This window comes from Zootoca vivipara, chromosome Z (genome assembly GCF_963506605.1).
Source record: "Zootoca vivipara chromosome Z, rZooViv1.1, whole genome shotgun sequence".
NCBI classification, from domain to species: domain Eukaryota; kingdom Metazoa; phylum Chordata; class Lepidosauria; order Squamata; family Lacertidae; genus Zootoca; species Zootoca vivipara.
The window spans coordinates 37,111,550-37,130,173 of record NC_083294.1 but is presented as its reverse complement, the minus strand read 5'-3'; the positions used below and the strand labels follow the sequence as shown (position 1 = coordinate 37,130,173).

General features: G+C 44.8%; 1 protein-coding gene across 2 annotated transcripts in view; it reads left to right on the top strand.

Moving 5' to 3' along the window:
* Positions 1-4,601: 4,601 nt before the first annotated feature.
* GRIA3 (glutamate ionotropic receptor AMPA type subunit 3) overlaps positions 4,602-18,624 on the top strand; it is a 194,744-nt gene continuing 180,721 nt past the window's right edge. For both annotated transcript variants that reach the window (XM_035112435.2, XM_035112434.2), the window contains exons 1-2: positions 4,602-5,334; positions 7,986-8,144. In XM_035112435.2, coding sequence (XP_034968326.1) covers positions 5,244-5,334; positions 7,986-8,144 — 250 coding nt within the window. In that variant the 5' untranslated portion in view covers positions 4,602-5,243. The remainder of the gene's footprint in view (positions 5,335-7,985; positions 8,145-18,624) is intronic.

The following is an 18,624-nucleotide window of genomic DNA, read 5'->3' as shown; positions in this document are numbered from 1 at the left end:
ACCTCTTTTTTTGCTATAAAAGATGTTGGGAAAGAAATGTTGGGAAAGATGTTGGGAGTTAAAAGATGGATGGTTTACTTTGGCAATATTCTGAGCAAGCAAAGCTTGAGGCCCTATTGCTCTAATACCAACAGCCACACTTCTGTTGAATGAACTTGTAAACATGATTCTTTCACTTCCCAACAGAGAGAGAGAAAGGAAAAAGGAAAGCACCTCAAAAGCTAGGCATGGTCTGCATATATAGCAGAATGGGTTGGTCATAGCTGTCAACCTTCAGATTTGAAAATAAGGGATCAGCAGCCTCACCTGTCCCAGGGACAGTCTATGGTATATCTAACAATCCAGGATAGTAGTGGGAAACGGCGCTGGAATAAGGGAATTTCCAGCAAAAAAAAGGAAGGTTGACAGCTGTGGGGTTGGTAAATCATTGAATTGTAGAGTTTGAAGGGACCACTAGGGTCCTCTAGTCCAACCCCCTGCGGTGTAGGAATCTTTTGCCCAATGTGGGGCTTGATCCCATGGCCCTGATATTAAGAGTCTCATGCTCTACCAACTCAGCTATCCCATATTTTATGCATATTAAAACTCTGCCCCCCACACCAAACTGCCCTTGGTTAGCCTCTCAGCCACATTTTATCTGTCACTCTGTTGTTTTAGTCTGTCTCAATCTTCAGTTTATGGATTGATTATATTGTTTGGGTTAATATTTTGTAGCAGAATATTTGAAAGTGGTAACCCCCCCCCCCACACACACAGAGAGAGAGAGAGAGAGAGAGATGGGGAGAGGGAGGGAGGGAGGGAAAGAGAAAATACAGACATACATTAAAAGTACATCCTGCCCCCCCTCCCAATAAAAATGATCCTAGGTTCTGTAGTTCATTAAGTGGGCTGGGAATTGCAGCTCTGTGAAGGGTAAACTACAGTTCCCTAAATTATTCTGGGGAAGTTGTGTGCTTTATATATGCTTTAACCACATACAGTGTCCATTGCCCAAAATCTGGACTGGTATAATCTATTCTACTACATTTTCACCCTTCGTTTGGATGCATACATAGACCCAGAAGCAGAGAATGCTGGAAGGAATATTTGCTGCTAGTAATAGAACATACTTGCAGGCCACTAAAATGGGAACAGCTGCATTTAGGAAAGAGCAGTGGTAGAACACACACTTTGCATGCAGAAGATCCCAGGTTCGGTCTTTGCATTTCCAAATAAAAAAAATCAGGTAGTGGATGATGAGAAGGACAGACCTGCTTGAGGCTCTGGAGAGCCATTGCCAGTCATAGTAGGCAATATTGTGCAAGATAAGTGAATGACCTGACAGGGTATGAAAGGTAGCTTCCTACATTTCTATAAAAAAATATTTTTATTTTGCATTTGCTCAGGAATGAAAGAGATTACTTGAAAGGTCTGTTCATTCCCCCCACACACACCCTTTTTAAGGAATCTCATGCAGAGCTGAGAAAAGAAGAGAGCAGCAAAATCTATAGACAGATAAACATGAAACAAATGCAGCATCTTTAACCCAGCAGGACTGTGCTTGGCCGTAGTTACGCAGAAATAAGAAGTGAGGCCTTTCAGAAAGGCCAGAATCCTGTATTCTAATAGGGTTGCCAAGTCCTGCTTTTCTGTCTTGAGCTACAGTTCATTTTGCAGAGATTAGCAGGTGAAGCATTGCAACATGTATAAGATAAGTCTGATTGCCTGATAATACTTGATCTTATGGCTTTAACTCATTTTTAGTTTCATTGCACAGTATTAAGTCTTCTGCGCAATGTTTAGAGACAACTTTGGTTAAGTGAGAAACAAATTGCCAAAATACATAAATAAATGTTGGTGGATCAAGCGCCTGTTGAAATGCATACAAGCAGAAGTCACTAAAAAAAAGTTGGCAACCCTACTTTTCATTGGGAAATGTACCTGCACAGCTCATTCTCACTGGAGTCCAGAATGCTGCAGTGAATAGTCTTAGACCAGGGTGTTCTGAGCCTGAAGTGTTGTTCTTCCACAAAGCCCATTGCATGGTGCTAGGTCAGTCTTTTCATTCCCTTTTCATTCCCAGATCCAATTTGGCATCCCCCACATGCATTTGCGTATACACACAGGCTGGGAGCCTCAATGGCATCCCTCTGGAGGCTTCACCCAGGGCAAAAAAAAACCCCAGCTAGCTCACCCCACCCCACCCCCCGGTAGCTACAGCTCTGCCAGATCCTTCCACTCCCTGACTGCCATTTTCAGCCCTAGCTCTTCTTATTTTCTGATGCCCCCACTCCCACGCACTCTTATCTTCAGTTATCCCATCCTGCATTTCCAAAGTTAGCCCAAGTACACATTCTTGGGATGACACGATATTATTCAGGGCAATAACAACATGGTAGACGGTACCCAGGAAGGAACTATGTGGGTACCACTCTCAAACTGCACACAACTTAGAGGCCATCAATTTGGGTGGCTTTCAAATGGGATTAGACAAATCCATGGAGGCTAAGGTTTTCAATGCCTGCTAGTCATATATAGTCATATATACCAGGGGTGGATGGAAAGTAAAGATAAGGATTTACTGATAGTTCTTTTCAATGAGAAAGGTGGCAATCCCTGGCATCTCCAAGCAAGAAACTCTGGGGAGCTGCTGGCGGTCAGCTATCATACTTGGTAACTGGTCTGACTCAGTAATTAGGCAGTTTCCTCTTGCAAGCAAATGCTACTGGAGTATTCAACTAGGACCTGGGAGACCAAGCTTCACACCCCGATTCAACCATGAAGCCCAGCTGGTGATCTTGGGCCAGTCAGCATCTTTCAGCCTAACCTACCTCACAGAGTTGTTTTGGGAATAAATAAAGGGAAGAGGTATGTAAGCCACCTTGGAGAACAAGTGGGATAGAAAGGTAGTGAATAACCTAAAATAAAATAACTTGCATCTTTCAGATAACATGATGCAGCACCACTGGTGGTTGCACAATGGTTTAAGCTTTAATGCTAAACAAACTTCACTGGGGAATAAACCCCATTAGAAGCAGTGCAGCTTACTTCTGAGTAAACATGCGTAGAAGAGCACTTGCCAAGCCAGCTCTGTAAAGAGCTTTTATGCTTCATTTTCTTCAAAGCCTTTACATTCCTTGCCCTAAAGTCTCCCTTTTTTTATTATTCTGTTTCCAGAAGCTCCATTGGATATGTCTCTAGCTGCTCCTGTGCATGTTTATGTCCTTTCACCATTTAGGCAGAGGGTCAGGGAGGGGGAGGGGGAGATCCAACCATCTTAACTCCTTCTTTGTGCCTTTCTTAGATTGTGCAGAAGAAAGGTTAGTTGTCCAGCACAGGCACCAGTGTGTTTTGCAGGGCTGGGGAAATACTGACATCCCTATTGAAATCCTCTCTTCAGCAGAGCATTCCCTGCCCAAGCCTAGAAGTACACCTCACTACCTGCACTCACTCTCCCCATGACGGCCTGAGAGCCCAGATCCTATGAATGTCTACCAGAAAGAAGCATCACTGTATCTAAGAGGAGCTTATTTCAATGTAAGCGTACATGCAGAGTGGCGACCTGATCCTATGCAACTGATGGGGGTGGGGACCTTTGGCCCTCCAGATGCTGCTGAACTACAACTCCCATCATCCCTGGCCATTGTCTATGCTTGCTGTGACTAATGAGAGATGTAATACCTAGAAGCCAAAGGTTCCCAATCCTTGCTATGCAGGATAAGAAGGGGGAGGGGGTCTCATTGTTGTTCAATAGGGATTACTCCCAAAGAAATGTGCACAGCAATTGCAGCTCATCCTATGCAGCTTCCATCAGAAAGACAAAAACCTAAGAAAAGCCTGTCTAGATCAGGCCAATGGCCCATATAGTCCAGCATCCTATTATCACAGTGGCCAACCAGGTACCTGTGGGAAGGTGACAGGGAAGACCCAAGCCTAAGAAAACTCTTCCTCCTGAATTAAAACCCAATTGGTTGCAGGTACTAGACTCCATCTCCCATCTCCCTGACCATTGGGCTAGGCCAGTTGTAGGACTGATGAGAGCTGGACTAGCTGGATGGCATCCTGTTGGCTACCCTGGTGACTTTGGTGCTCCTTAGGCTGTACTCCTTGGTCCAGGTGTACGGACAGGGGAACAGCCTTGAGGCACAGGTGCCTTGCTCCTGGGGAGAGCAGGAAGGGCCTTAGCTTGGTGATAGAGCACGTGCTTTGCATGCAGAAGGTCCACAGGTTCAATTCCTGTCATCTCCAGGGGAAATGTCCTCTGCCTGAAACCTTGGAGAGCCGCTGCCACTCAATGCAGACAATGCTGAGCTAGATGGTCCAAATGAATATGTTTCCTAACACTCCTCACCCCCCACCTTTCCGTGTGCTTGCCTTCCTCTCCTGCAATCCCTCTCTTCCCCTCCCCCCACCTTTCTCATCTCCCCTTCGTGCCATCGCCCTGTCTCTTGGCTATATCTCCCTCTTTTCTTTCTTTCTTCCTCTCTCTCTCTCTTCCTTCCTTCCTTTCTCCCCCTCCTCCTCCCAGAGATGGAATGCGAGAAAGAGTCGATGCAGCTTTAAAGGGGCCAGCTTTAAAGGAAGGTCCACGTGAGCCTCGGTGTGTTGCCATTGATCGCATCTCCCGGCGTTGCAGCAGCAGCCCGCCTGCCTCTCTCTCACACACTCTCTCTCTCACTTGCCGGTGAAACTGACACACATCGAGACGCCGCGTTTTGCGGGGCTCTTGCGGCAGTTCGTGCGGGGAGCCTGAAAAGGGGACGACCCGCGCTCAAGCGGCAGCAGATGAAGTTTTGAGTTGTGAGCCCCCGCGTGGCCCGATCGGGGGCGGCTCGCTCTTTGGGGGAAAGAAGGCAGGCAGGCGAGCAGACGGGCGGGCAGGCAGGCGAGCGAGGTGGGGGCGATCGTTTGCTTGGCTCGCCCCACCATCTTTGCGTAGGGGAAGAGGGGGAGAGGCAAGCGTAGTCCCAGCTCGGCTGCGCTGTAAGCTCCTCCAAGCCAATGAGCCTTTTCAGGCTGGAGTGAAGAAGGGAGGAACGAGGGAGAAAAAGAGGGCGAAGAACGGGAGGGAGTGAGGGAAGGAAGGAAGGAAGAAAGGAAGGAAGAAAGGAAGGAAGGAAGGAAGGGGGTCTTACTTCTGAGGCTCCCCACATTTGCGCCGATGCCCATCTGGTCAGTTTCGTCGTAGGGACTGAACTGCAGGGGACGAAGAAGAACCGAGCGAAACGAAAACTAGACGAACAGAAGAAGAAGAAAATATTAATATGGGTCAGCCGGTGCCTCCAACTATTTTCCTCGTGCTGGTGGGGCTTCTGGGGGAGTCGCTCGGAGGATTTCCAAACACCATCAGTATAGGTAAGAAGCTCCTATCACTTTCCAAAGCGCCTAATTTATTATTATTAGTGTTAGTGTTGTTAGTATTAGTATTAGCGCTTCGAGGTTATACTGAAAGAAAATGGAAAGAAGTCCATGATAGTAGTGGCGATGTGGGGGGGGGTCCTACCTTTTCATCTCAAACTCGTGTAACCCACTGCCTTTCTTCTTTCCACTCCCCCCACCCCACCGCCACTCCCGCAAGGATCCCCCAAGACAGGCACTCGCTAAAAGAAACTGTCAATTGCTTTAAAATTAAAATTAAAATGCAGCACTGCATACCTTTGGACAGCTTAATAATGTGTGGAGGGTGGGCAGCGCTGGGACGGAAGCCTGGATTGCGGTACCATTATTAACAGTACTATGAGACTTGCAGTCTCATTTGAAACCGTGATTTATTTATGTTAAAGACCCCCCCCCACCTCTTGATTTGATCGTCGATCGGGGTGCTATTCTCGTTAAATAATTGTCTGCAAGCCCTCACCCAGTGGAAAAGCAAAACTTTCACTCATCTCCCCCAAAAATGGGGCTAGAGAGGCGCCGTGTCTTATCACTCTATTTCCCCCGCAATCCAGCTGAATCCAAAACTTCCTCTTGTCTCCCCCTCTCTCTCCCTGGTCCCCACTCAACAAGATTCACGAGGCACGTAACTCTGCAGTTTAATGGAGTACGCTTTTGTAACTCAAAAGCTCTTCTAAAACCTCTAAACATTGTCTTGTTTGCAGACGCGGGGGGGGGGGACGGTGTGTGAGTCTAGCTGATGGACCCAAATGTGCCAAGACTAATAGGACCAAGCTATCGAAAATGGCACAACCATCCATCGGGTGTCTGGTGTGTGTGTGTTGGGCTGGCACGGAGCGAGGAGTGGGGGGGGAGTGGGGGCGGTTGGAGCGGACAAACCGAGGGGAGCGTGCAGGCAGATGGCTAAAATAATCAATTCCTTGTCTGCCTGCATATGTCATCAAACGAGCGTTGCATCCAATGTATGGGGGGGGGGGGGAGGCTGTTCCGCGAGTGGGAGTGCAAAGTTCCCTCCCACTGGGGTTCTGGGGCATTGAGAAATGCCAAGCCGTGTTTAAAAATAGCGTTGTATTCATTTAGCGTAAGGCACCGTTTTACCTCGGTTAGCTCCCCCCCCCCCTTCCGTTTGCGGCTGTAGCCTTCCCTACATGGCTGCAGAAGGAACAGGCAAGGGTGGTAGCGATACATAGGAAGCTCCCTTGGAATGCATCCCATGGATGCGCTGAAAGTCAGGCCATTGGTCCATCTGACTCACTGCCGTCTACACTGGCTGGCAGTGGCTCTCGAGGGTCCTTATTCCAGCCCTACCCGGGGATGGTGCTGGGGATTAAACCTTGGACCATCTTGCGGCTGAAGCAGATGGTCTTTTGTTTCTTCATCTCTGGGGGAAGGGGGGTTGACTTCCTGCCCCCCGCACAATAAAAATAACAAGAATAAATTCAGTTTGAAGGGTACACCCCATTGCCTTCTCCTTCACTGCTTCTAAGGCGAGATCCATGCCAGTCTTTGTGGGGAAGACCTCTGTGCGCATTGCTGTTCAAAACTTTGTCCGTGCATAACGTGTGTCTGCTATGTGTTGCTCCGGGACCAAAACAGAACCCTTTTGAACCCTCCAGTTGATACCTGGAGCCAAGACATATCACGTAGATTGACCCTAAAACCTTTGCAGAAGCCTGCTAGCCCCCCAGGGTCCATGGAGCCTTATGCCATGCATATCTGATCTTTATCTGTGTTTACTCAGAAGTCCCACTAAATTCGGTGTGTGTGTGTATGTGTGTGTTCTTCGGTATATCTACACCATAGTTTAAGCCCGTAATCACACTGCAATCCTGTGCCCTCTTATCTGGGAATAAGCTCCATTGAACTCAGGATGATTTACTTCTAAGTAGGCATGTACAGGATGGCAGTGTTAAAGGTCCTTTCCTATGCGTGCCTGCTTGGAAGTAAGAACCAGTTGGAACTCCTTCCAGGCAAGGCTGCAGTTGGGTTTCTGCATCATTACCAGAGAACAAGCCCCACTGAATGTGCATTTAAGTAAGCATACATAGGAATAGGCTGAACATGTTCATGGTTGGGGGTTGGGGGGAGCCATATTGATATTGGTAGGATTTGTTTCAGCTTGCTTGTTTAAAGTACTTGTTTGCTCTGAATGCAAAGCCCTAAAAGAATACAGTACCTTAAGGTTCTGTTGTGAGCCACCAGCATATATGAGGCATATAAACTGCAGGCAGCAATTGTATGCATACCTGTGGGTTAGGAATCCCTCACTCAGTGAGATTTGCTCCAGAGTAAGCATAGTTGCTAATGGGCTAGAGAAGCCTAATCCCATCCCTGTTTCCTTGGAAGTCAGTGGGGCTTGCTTCTAGGTAAACATGCACAAGATTCCAACCTTGCAAGTGAGATAGAGATTGTGTGTACATGTTTCACATAAACCCTAGTTGTAAGCTGCATTATATGTTTGAATACATTGCTTTAGATATGGAATATAGTATTTTTGCTGTGTGATGCTTGGTGATAAGCATCAATTGCATAGCATATTCCCAACACAGTTGAAAATATGCATATATTTTTACCCAAGCAAATAAACAAATGCTGTTTCTTCTGCCTTACAGGGGGACTTTTCATGAGAAACACAGTCCAGGAGCACAGCGCATTCCGATTTGCTGTACAGTTATACAACACAAACCAGAATTTTACAGAAAAACCTTTTCACTTGAACTACCATGTTGACCACCTGGATTCCTCCAACAGTTTTTCAGTAACAAATGCATGTAAGTAGCTAGCTGGATTTTTCATATTATAGCTGCTGCCTGTTTATAGACAGATTCCCCAACTCCACCCTTCAAACACATTATCTCCCTCTTGCCCTGAAAAGCTATCTAGAACTGCATTTCATGTTTGGTAAAACTAGATTGCAGCAAGACATCATTCATTGCTCTTGCAGCATTTTTAATGCATGCTACTGTTGGGATCATGAATATGGTTTTGGCTCACCCCCCCTTCACCCGCACACACACACACACACACACACACCAATAAATCTGACGGAAGCAATTCCAAGTAAGACACATTTTCATGTGCCTCTGTTGCTTTGATGCGGAGATTATAAGCAGCATTTAGCAAAGCATGGATAGGAGTGTGAGCAAGTAGGTGGGGATTATTTCACAAATAATGTCTCTCAGGAACAAAATGTGGAGGAAGCTTTTTGAAGTGACCTTGAGGGTGGCAGAGGGAAATAAGCTTACTGGCCTCCTTCTGCCTTAAAAACAGCATTTCTTCTTGCTGAGAATGCCTTGATAAAAAACCAGTGTGACTGTGCAAACTGATGGATGCCCTAGGAACTGAAGGGTGGGAGGAGAATTGGTGAAGAAAGCCTGACAGTCTGGAGAAATTAGCACTGCAAATGCATGTGTGTTTTTCATAACTCTTGATGTTTCACAAGAGAAAAAGGGTGACTAGTGAGGGAGAGATTGAGGCAATCAGACATGGAATGAATATAGTGTGGTCAAGGAAAGCAAGTGAGTTCTGCATTCTGTTACATTGCAGCCTGTTAGAAGGCCCATCTTAATATTTGGGGATCTGTTTTTGTTTGGGAGAAGGATGACGTTTACAGCAACAAGAGCATCTCTGGCTGTATGCCAACCTCTTATCTTAAATCCAAGGAAGCTGTTTAGGAAGCAGACAAAAGGAGGGCTGTTTAATTCCAGTGACCTTCCGCACTGAAAGCTTAGTTGGTGTCTGATTTCAGACTTGGATTATTTGAACAGTAGACCCTTGGGTACACTTGGGTCAAGGGTAGATTTCTCAGACTGGATGGTGGACCGCACAATTCCAATTGGTGCGGTGCTGGTTTTAAAATGTAAGAGATTCATATCTTGCCCTTTCCGCCCAGAGGTTCAAGGTGACACAAACCTGGGTCTCCCCAGTTCTAGTCTAGGGACCTTACAGCCCAGGGGTGATCCAACGTGGTACCTTCCAGGTGTTTTTACACTGTCAACTCCCAACAGCCCAAGCCAGCATAGTCAATGGTTAGGGATGATAGGAGTTGGAGTTCAAGAACATCTGGAAGCCACCACTACACCATGTCAGCTCTCATGCCCTGCTGCCAAGAACCACTCTCTGTGATGGTGCTTCACCTCTTTTTATAGAAGCTTTGGTGGGCAGCAAGGAGGCTGGATTTGGTCTTGCATCTACCAGTTGCTGTTCCCTACCTTAAGGCATTTTCTTTAAAGAAAATAAAAATAAATCCTTACTCTTAAGCAAATAATTCAATTAGTTATCATGGTAACATTTGTATAAAATGTTTCCCCTGGACCTTCCAATTGAACTGGTGATGGTGGTGTGTGGGAGAATAACATGATCCTATTGCAAGATGTCCCAGGGACATGAAAATTATTGGGCAAGGAAGAAGAGGAGGAGTTTGGATTTGATATCCCGCTTTATCACTACCCTAAGGAGTCTCAAAGCGGCTAACATTCTCCTTTCCCTTCCTCTCCCACAACAAACACTCTGAGAGACTTCAGAGAAGTGTGACTAGCCCAAGGTCACCCAGCAGCTGCATGTATGAGTCTACCACTCTTAACCACTACACCACACTGGCTCTCAAAGTGAGCTTAGTTTTAAGGAAGCCTTTTGCTGCTGCACAGACCCTTGTAGGGAGGCTCCTAGTTGTGCAATTCCATCCTATTGGTTTATGTTTTGTTTTGTGTAGGATTAACAGTTCAAGCTCTTTGGAAGTTTAAATGAAAATTCCAATAGTCTTTTTTATAATGAAGGTTCCTAGTTTTTTTAACCAGCCATTGAAACTGTGACAATAACAGCAGCATATGTGTGGACCTTAGCAGGATTCTTTTAATGCTATGGAAAGCTACATCTGCTGGTTTCTGCAATGTTAAAGGCACAAAAGCAGGACACACTTGTTTCTCTGGTCAGTTGGCAAGTACCCCCACCCCCCCCCCAATAAAACCCTATGTCTAGATTTGGAGTTTTATTTTAATAATCCTGTCCTTCCTAAATGGCTCTCTTAACACATATCTGAGTAGTAATCCTTAATGAATGTAATCCCTTCAAGAGGCCCTATCTCAAACATAGTTCCCTTTAAAATATCAATTATATGGATTTAAACTAAAGGCACTGTACTTTTATGATAATTGGCTATTAACTACTTACTTTTTTAAAAAAAATACAAAACTGCTGCTTGGATCCTATGAAGGGTGCCTCAAGGTGTCCTTTTAATGGCATGCATTATTATTTTTTGTGTTCATGATGCTATTGGAACAGTCCTGAGTGATCCCACATCCAATACTGTTTCATTTACAACCACCACATGTTCTGTAACTTCCTGCTGAAACCTGTAACATTCTATACACCAAATGTTTGTTTCTGCCACCCTTGTTGCTCTATAAGCAATAATGTGGCAGCATTTGGGAAGCATCACAGAAAAACCAATAGAGCAGAATAAATCCACCACTGGTGCATTTATATTGTGGCAAAAACATGCCAGCCCAATGTATTTAGGCACCTGAAGCAAACCACAAAATGCTGCCCACCCCTGTCAGGGAAGAAGGGGTGAGTGAAGATCGTCATCAGGAACAAGGGGAAAATAAAGATCTACAAGAGGAACATTGGGGGGGGGAGGAAACCAGCAGCACTTCCTATTAGCTGAGACTGCTGTACAGGTGACTTGGGGTGGGGGTAGCTAAGGAAGCAGCAGATCCAGCTTCCAAAGAGCATGCCACAGCCATTGCTGCTACCACAGCAGGGAGAGATGTATTCCTTGGAGGCTGGATTGGCTGCCCCTGTGAATCCTACCACCTGAAGCTGTCACCTCAGCTTGCCTTATGGATGGGCCACTGAAAACATGTCACAGAATAAACCTTCAATAAAACTCCAGAGTTGCTTGCAAAGCTGGTTTAAAACACTTGTCGATCTAAGATGGAAAATAAACACCATTCCTTCTTCTTTTGGTTAAACAAACACACACACCTAATGATAAAATAATTGGCCCCTTGCTGCTCTTCCGTGGCATCCAAAGTAATCATTCTGCTTTATAATTACCCTCATTTTAAGAATATAAGAGCCCTTTCAGCCAAACCCCAAAGTCATCCAGTGCAGCAGCATTATATAAGCTAATAGTGATATCTGGTTACAATGGTTATGTAGGCAAAATGAGGTTACTGAAAAAATAGAAAGAGGTGCTGCCATGTTGGGATCTGTCTCAAGAGACAATAGAGTGTAGCTGGGAGTGAAATCAAACTACTGCAGTAGAAGTGCTGAAGTGACTTCCCTGGGGAGCAAGCCTGGGCAGTGTGTATGGAGGTATTGTGCTGCCCAGACAACACAACCCTCCCCCTATTGACCTTGCTGATGTGGTTCAAAGGAAAGCAGAGCAATGCATTTGGCACCAGCCAGTCTGTAAGAGCTGCTGGAAGGAGGCTACAAGGCACCATCCAAGGAGCATGGTACTGCCATGTTTAGGAGGGGAGGCTTTAAGAGAGTGCAGTGCCCTTTCCCGTCAGCTCAGTAAGGGCTGAGAATGCTCCATGGCCACAGGGTGTTAAGCATCACTTGGCAGAGGAATAGAAAACTGGGGAGAGATGGCAAATGGAATGGACAATCTTGAGAGACAGCCTGGCTGGCTGGAATGGAGCAGACCACAAGTGCAGGAGCTCTCAACTTAGCAATATCTTATTGCAGATCCCATTTTAGAAGCTTCAGGAAAGAGGGTACCAGTCATGTGCTCCTGAGCATAAAAGCAATAGCCCACCCTCACTGCTATTCAGTGGCATACTGCCTCTAAACATGGAGGTTTTATACCGGTATATCTATCTCAGTGCATAATCCTCATTTGTCTAACCCCTTTGAAAGCTATTCTAGATATTTGCCATGGAACTCCATGCATGAATTGTACCTGGAGAGAAGCAGGGCTTTATCTTCACTCTTCTGAATACTACCAATCAGAATGGAATTGAATAGTTTATTAAATGCTCAGGAGCATATATCATGCATTATATTACTTGTTGCAGTAGCACTTGATCTTCTTGAATGCATCCCTAATCCAATTAGAAAATAACATTGTAATGTCAAGGTGTATTTCTCCTCCACAACGGCATATTTTAACATCACTAGAACTGCAATTCTTTTCACTAGGACTAAGCCCCACTAGGTGCACTTAATTTTGAGTAAACAGAGTTGCACTGTTGGTTGCTTGTTACTGCCCTTATTTGCCCATACATGTGGTTAGTGTGATTATAGGGTGCATTTCATGCTTGCTTATGGCAATCTAGTCTGCTTTAGCAATTAAGCATTTGTAAAGGAAACAAAAGCATGCTTATTTTTCCTCAAGTTGCACCCTATATTGGACCATGAGTTCCATCCAGGCCAGAGATGAGAAGCTACAGACTTCCAAATGCAGCTGAATTCCAATTCCCATAGCCCCAGCCAGCACAGCCAATGGTCAGGGCTGATGGGAGTTGTGGTCTAACAAAAACATGTAGGGCCACAAATTCCCCATCACTAATCCTAGTCCAATGTCCTGCTTTAAAGAGTGGCCAGCGGCATCCTTTTGGGAAGCTTAAAGGCAAAGCACGATGTAGTCTTCCCCTCTTTGTTTCAAGCATCTGATATTCAGTGGCAAACTCCGTCAGCTCATGGGTGTATCCACAGCTTAAAGTTGCTGTAGGATACTTTAACTTGTCTCTTGAATTCAAGGGGAAGGTCTGTGACTTTCTGGAAGAGCACTTTGCATGCAGAAGATCCCTAATATGATTCATGGTACCTTCAGATAGAGCTGGGGAAGATCCCCAGCACAAACCTTGGAAAATCACTGCTAGGCAGTGTAGGCCATGCTGAGCTAGATGGATCAATGGTTTGACATGGTATAAAGAAACTGTCTAAGCCATATCTTCTGTCAATGGAATTCCTTACATGCCTTTTGAAAAGAAGTTATGTCTCTTTATTTGGCAGTAGATTTGCAACAGACTATTCAATACAAGTGGCCCAGCAAATTTGTATCTGATATGATATGTGAAGGTAAACATTTTCTTTTTTTTCTCTGCATCCTATTCTCCTGGAGCATCTGTGGCTAAGTACACAGAAGAAAGGGTAGGGGAAAGTGACCTTGTCTGGAATAAAAAGCTCAGTTGACGATGTATTACAGTGGGTGGAAATACATTATTTGCAGTCCTGCCCACTGAACACTGAAGTCTTTGCAGCTACAAATAAATATCCAGAAAGGCCACTACTATTCTCAGATCTGAAAGTAATTTGTTTCCGTAAAGTCATAATGCTCATGCATACAAATATGCCCTAGTTCCCCAAAGTCTATACAAATTAGCCACTGCCAATCCCTTATCCTTATTAATGAGCTAATGCTTTTTTATGTTTTGGCTACATTTTCCTACAATTGTGTGGCTTCTCTTGGACAATCACCTTCCCTCAAGGGCTACCATGTGATATTTGCCTTTGATATTTGCAACTGAAAATGAAAAAGTTGCAGTGACTCTACCGTGATTTGGGGTTTATCTACACTGCAGATTAAACAGACTGTTTAGTCCATCCTTGCGCCCTTCAGGTGTTTTGGACAAATCCCATCAGCTTTAGCTAGTATAGCCATGTTCCCTTCAGCACCAGCTTCATGCAGCCCATGAGACCACCAGGTTAGGAAAAGATGGTAGTTACATTCCCTTCCTTAGGGGACTTTGGGAAATGTAATTCTGCGAAGAGTGGTTGGGGGACCAACTCAGTGCTTTGCCAAATTACCTTCCTTGGGTGCAATTAGAGTGATAGGTATAAAACCAATATAAGTTTATACTATAAATAGAGCCCCGTCATAATGAATACTGCAAGGGACAAGGTGGTCGGATTACTATTATTCTTTTATCACTAAATTCTATAATATGTTTTAAATTGGGATGGTGCTAAATGTTCAGGTCCTTGGTTCCTATTTTGTTTTAACCATCCCTTTCTCTTTCAGCTGGGGCACTTGTAAAGGTATCAAGTGGTATATTGTTCTTCCTAAAGACATTTGAAGATGTTTTCACCCTAATAGTTTCACTATTTGATCCTAGGGTAAAATCATCCTAGGTTGTTGGGGGGGGGTGCGCGCGTGTGTGTGCAAAATTTGATTCCCACTGGGTTGTTAAAATGCCTATACAAATATTTTGCATTCCAAAGATAGCCAGATAATCATTGCTGTTTTTATTTGTTATTTTGCTTTTTAAAAATAATGCCACCTTGTTTTCAATGTTTGCTTCTATCAGTATTTTTAAATCGATATTTAAATGACATGTATTTTTTCCTATGGAGTGAGCAATGTATAAATTAAGTAAATAGATACAGAATTATTATTATTATTAGCCACCCAGCATACGGTAGGAAACCACTTTATACCATTGGTCCATCTGGCTCAGTATTGCTTACATCAACTGGCAGTGGCTCTCCAGGATTTCAAACCAGGAGTCATTCCTAGCTGTATCTGGAGATGCCAGGGATTGAACTGGGGATCTTCTTCATGCAAGGCAGATGCTCTATCACTGAGCTATGGCCCTTCCTCCCTGGGGAATCCAGGTGCAGTGCTCTGTTCAGTGAAGGATCAGTCAGGGATGCAATGGTTATATGTTTCATCCACAGCCACCCTGGCTGATGTCTAGATGGCTCCTCCTTAAGTACCTTCAGCAATTGACAGCTCCTCCCCACCCCACCCCCGGCAAGGCAGTCTGCTCTGCTATCGAGCAGTTATTAGTGTTAGAAAGTTTCTTGTTTGGCTGACATTTCCTTCCGTACAACCTTCACTCTGCCCTCTGGTGTAACCAAGGGCACTTTCAGGGTGCCCAGAGCTCTGGCACTTAACAGGGCATGTCTTAAGGGCTGGTCAGCTTGCAGTGTCATATAACTATAAATGGAGATCTAAATGGAGGTTTGTGACTGTGGAGGCCGAATGATAAGGAAACATTCATACCAGGAAGATTGTCCTAAGATTTGAAATGATGATCTCTTGAAAACATTTTCTAATTTGATCAAGGAGGAAGAAAACTCATTTCTTATGCCGTATCCGGTTTACTGCAACCTGGTGCACATCTGAGGTAGCATAGACTTACCTGGGGAAACAGGGAAGGGAAAATGGACTATTCGCTAAAAGGTATCATCTATTTTCAGAGGCAGAACTACTCATGAGATTGTGTGTGTAAGCACTCCCCCCTTTTCCAGTTAACTTGCTACATAAACCTGTAGTATTTTTTCTTGGCATACCATGTTTCTTATCTTGTTGTAAACACCTATCTGGGGTATAGAGGAGAGATGCTGTACTAAGCTGTAGCTCAGTGGTGGAGCATCTGCTTTGCCTGCATGATCCAGATCCAACCCCCAGCATCTCCAGGTAGGGCTGGGAAAGGCTCCTTATCTGAAACCTTGGAGAGCCACTGCCAGTCAGTGTAGGCAACAGCAGTCAGATGGGCAAATGTTCTGTTGGCAATAATGTGACTGTTCTACAGCTTTGGGTTCTCTCTCTTCCTTGGGGAATGGGAAATGCCAAATGAAGCTGCTAACTTGCTTTGCAAGTCTGACGAGTGCATAAGTCAACATAAGCAGGTGGATACAGAGGCATTGCAGGGTTCAGCTCACATTTGAAGTGAGACATCTTTGTTGGAGTATATTGAGACAGAGCAGCTTAAATGCATAATTCCATCTGTAGCATGTCTACCTGTTTGTGTATACATATATATTCCCTCTCTCTGAGCTTAATTCAAAACCTCCGGTGTCTTTTACTGTTAGGTTTTCAATTATGTTTAACATTCTGTTGCTCCTATTCCCTCAAAATAAAGCACTGCTTGTGTCTTTTTCTGTTCTGCTCTTGTAGTGCACTATACTACATTGCTCCAGCCACTGCAGTGTCAGCTCATTAGCACTCAGATCGCATATTCTCTCTCTCTCTCTCTCTCTCTCTCTCTCTGCACTGTCATCGCAAAGAAAAAGGCTGTTGTACACCTTTATGGTCAACAAATGTGGTCTTGGATTATGCACCATTTGCAGGGGATATTCAGAAACCCAAGCCTTGGATTACTTCACCCACCCCGCTCTGGAATTTTCCTAGGGAAAAGGGTTAGCTTTAATACTTAAAACCCTGCAAGAAAATTGGTTGATCTTAGTGGAGGTGGGGCCTATTTTAAAAAAAGCTTTAGTTGTACGATGCAGATGATCTCTGATCAACAGTTAGCCACCTTGACCAATCTGCAGGCCACCCTCTATTCTCATTCCTCTTATTAAATTTCCTTGTAGGTATCTCTTCAAAATCTTCAGCTAGCCCACAATGAGAGATAACAAATGTTGATCTGTCTGCATCCTAGATGCAGATGCCACAGCATTTCCTCCTTTGCCAACCAAAGGGGAAGAGAGCATAATTACCCAATTATCCTTGTTTGCCGAGATCCATTTAGATGTTTGTTTGGGTGCTTCTCATCAAATGAGGGGTTTTGTAGCTTTTCTTCACTATTTCTCCTCAGTGGTGTGGTGTGTTCCCCCCCCCCTTTGATTCGTTTTCAAGCATTCAGAGGGTTGCGATTTTACAGAACAAAAACTTGGCATGTTTAGATGTAGTGGATAGTGTTACAGGACCTGATATGACCCACAACTTGGAGAGATCATTTAAAGAAGGAAAATGCCTTTACTCCCTGCTCTGTGCACCACCTTTCTTGTCTGTTGCTGTTCCTCATTGTTTCCACTAGACAAACAACTTGCTTTCCTTGCCTCTGGGTGTTTGTTTTCTTTCTTTCTTTCTTTCTTTCTTTCTTTCTTTCTTTCTTTCTTTCTTTCTTTCTTTCTTTCAAGCCAGCTGATAAAGCAATGATGATGCAAACTGGTCATTTGACTGCTGCCAAAGATGCCTCTGTTTTAAGGACATTAAAAGAGGAAGGGGGTAGAGAGAGAGGATAAGGGCTAGCAATTGAAAGTGCAAATCACTCTTAGGTACCTCAAAGGAAGGGATGCGGGTGGCGCTGTGGTCTAAACCACTGAGTCTTGGGCTTGCTGATCAAAAGGTTGGTGGTTCGAATCCCTGTGACTGGGTGAGCTCCCGTTGCTTGGTCCCTGCTCCTGCCCACCCAGCAGTTCAAAAGCACATCAAAGTGCAAGTAGATAAATAGGTACCACTCCAGCAGGAAGGTAAATGGCATTTCTGTGCACTGCTCTAGTTTTGCCAGAAGCGGCTTAGTCATGCTGGCCACATGACCTGGAAAAACTGTCTGCGGACAAACGTCAGCTCCCTCGGCCTGTAAAGCGAGATGAGCACCTCAACCCCAGAGTCATTCACAACTGGACTTAACTGTCAGGGGTCCCTTTACCTTTACCTTACCTCAAAGGATAGCCCTCTCCACTGAGACACTCTAAATGTTGGTTATGTTTTGAGAAGCTCAGTTTATATAGGGCTCCTGTGTTGTCCCAGACATCCAGACACTGGCCAGATTGGGGGCTTCTGCTAAGCTTTAAATGATAATGGCATCAATTAACCCAGCCTTCACGTTAGTGCAGGTGTGGTGAACATGTGGTCCTCCAGCTGTTGCTGAGCTATGCCTCCCAACATCCCTGGCTGTTGGCTATGCTTGCTGGAGCTTATGGCAGTTGTCCATAAGCATCTGGAGGACCAAAGGTTCCCTGCACCTGTTTTAGTTAGTGCCCTTCTCCTCCCTTACCCTCCTGTACTGCTGCAGTTACAATTAGCAGGATGCTCCATGATTACTTCTCCTCCTGCTATCTGGATCTCATTAAGTCTCTGACCAATCTCTGGCCTCACTAAAGATGAATTCATAGAACAACAAGAAGTGGTGACAGGTGCAAAGGCTTTGATACAGATGAAGCTACCCTTAAAGTCAGTGGTTCATAAATCTGTCTGTCCATGGACACACTTGACTGTAGCTACCCACCTGTAAAATACAAACAAGGACTGCTGGTGTGTTGATGACCTGTGAATGACTAGAGACATATTTTCAGCATTTATATATATGGTCCCCAAGACTAAATTCTCCCAGGTTACACTCACATCATAAATTAAAGCAGTGCTATGTCACTATAACAGCCAGGGCGTTCCCTGCTCCAAAACATTCCTGGGAGCTATGGTCTGTTAAGAGAGCTGAGAATTGTTAGGACTTGTACAGCTTACACAGCTAAAATTACCAGCACCCTTAAGAAACTACAATTTCCATTATTCTTTTGGGGAAGCCATGACAGTTAAAGTGGTGTAAGAGTACCTTAAATGAATTC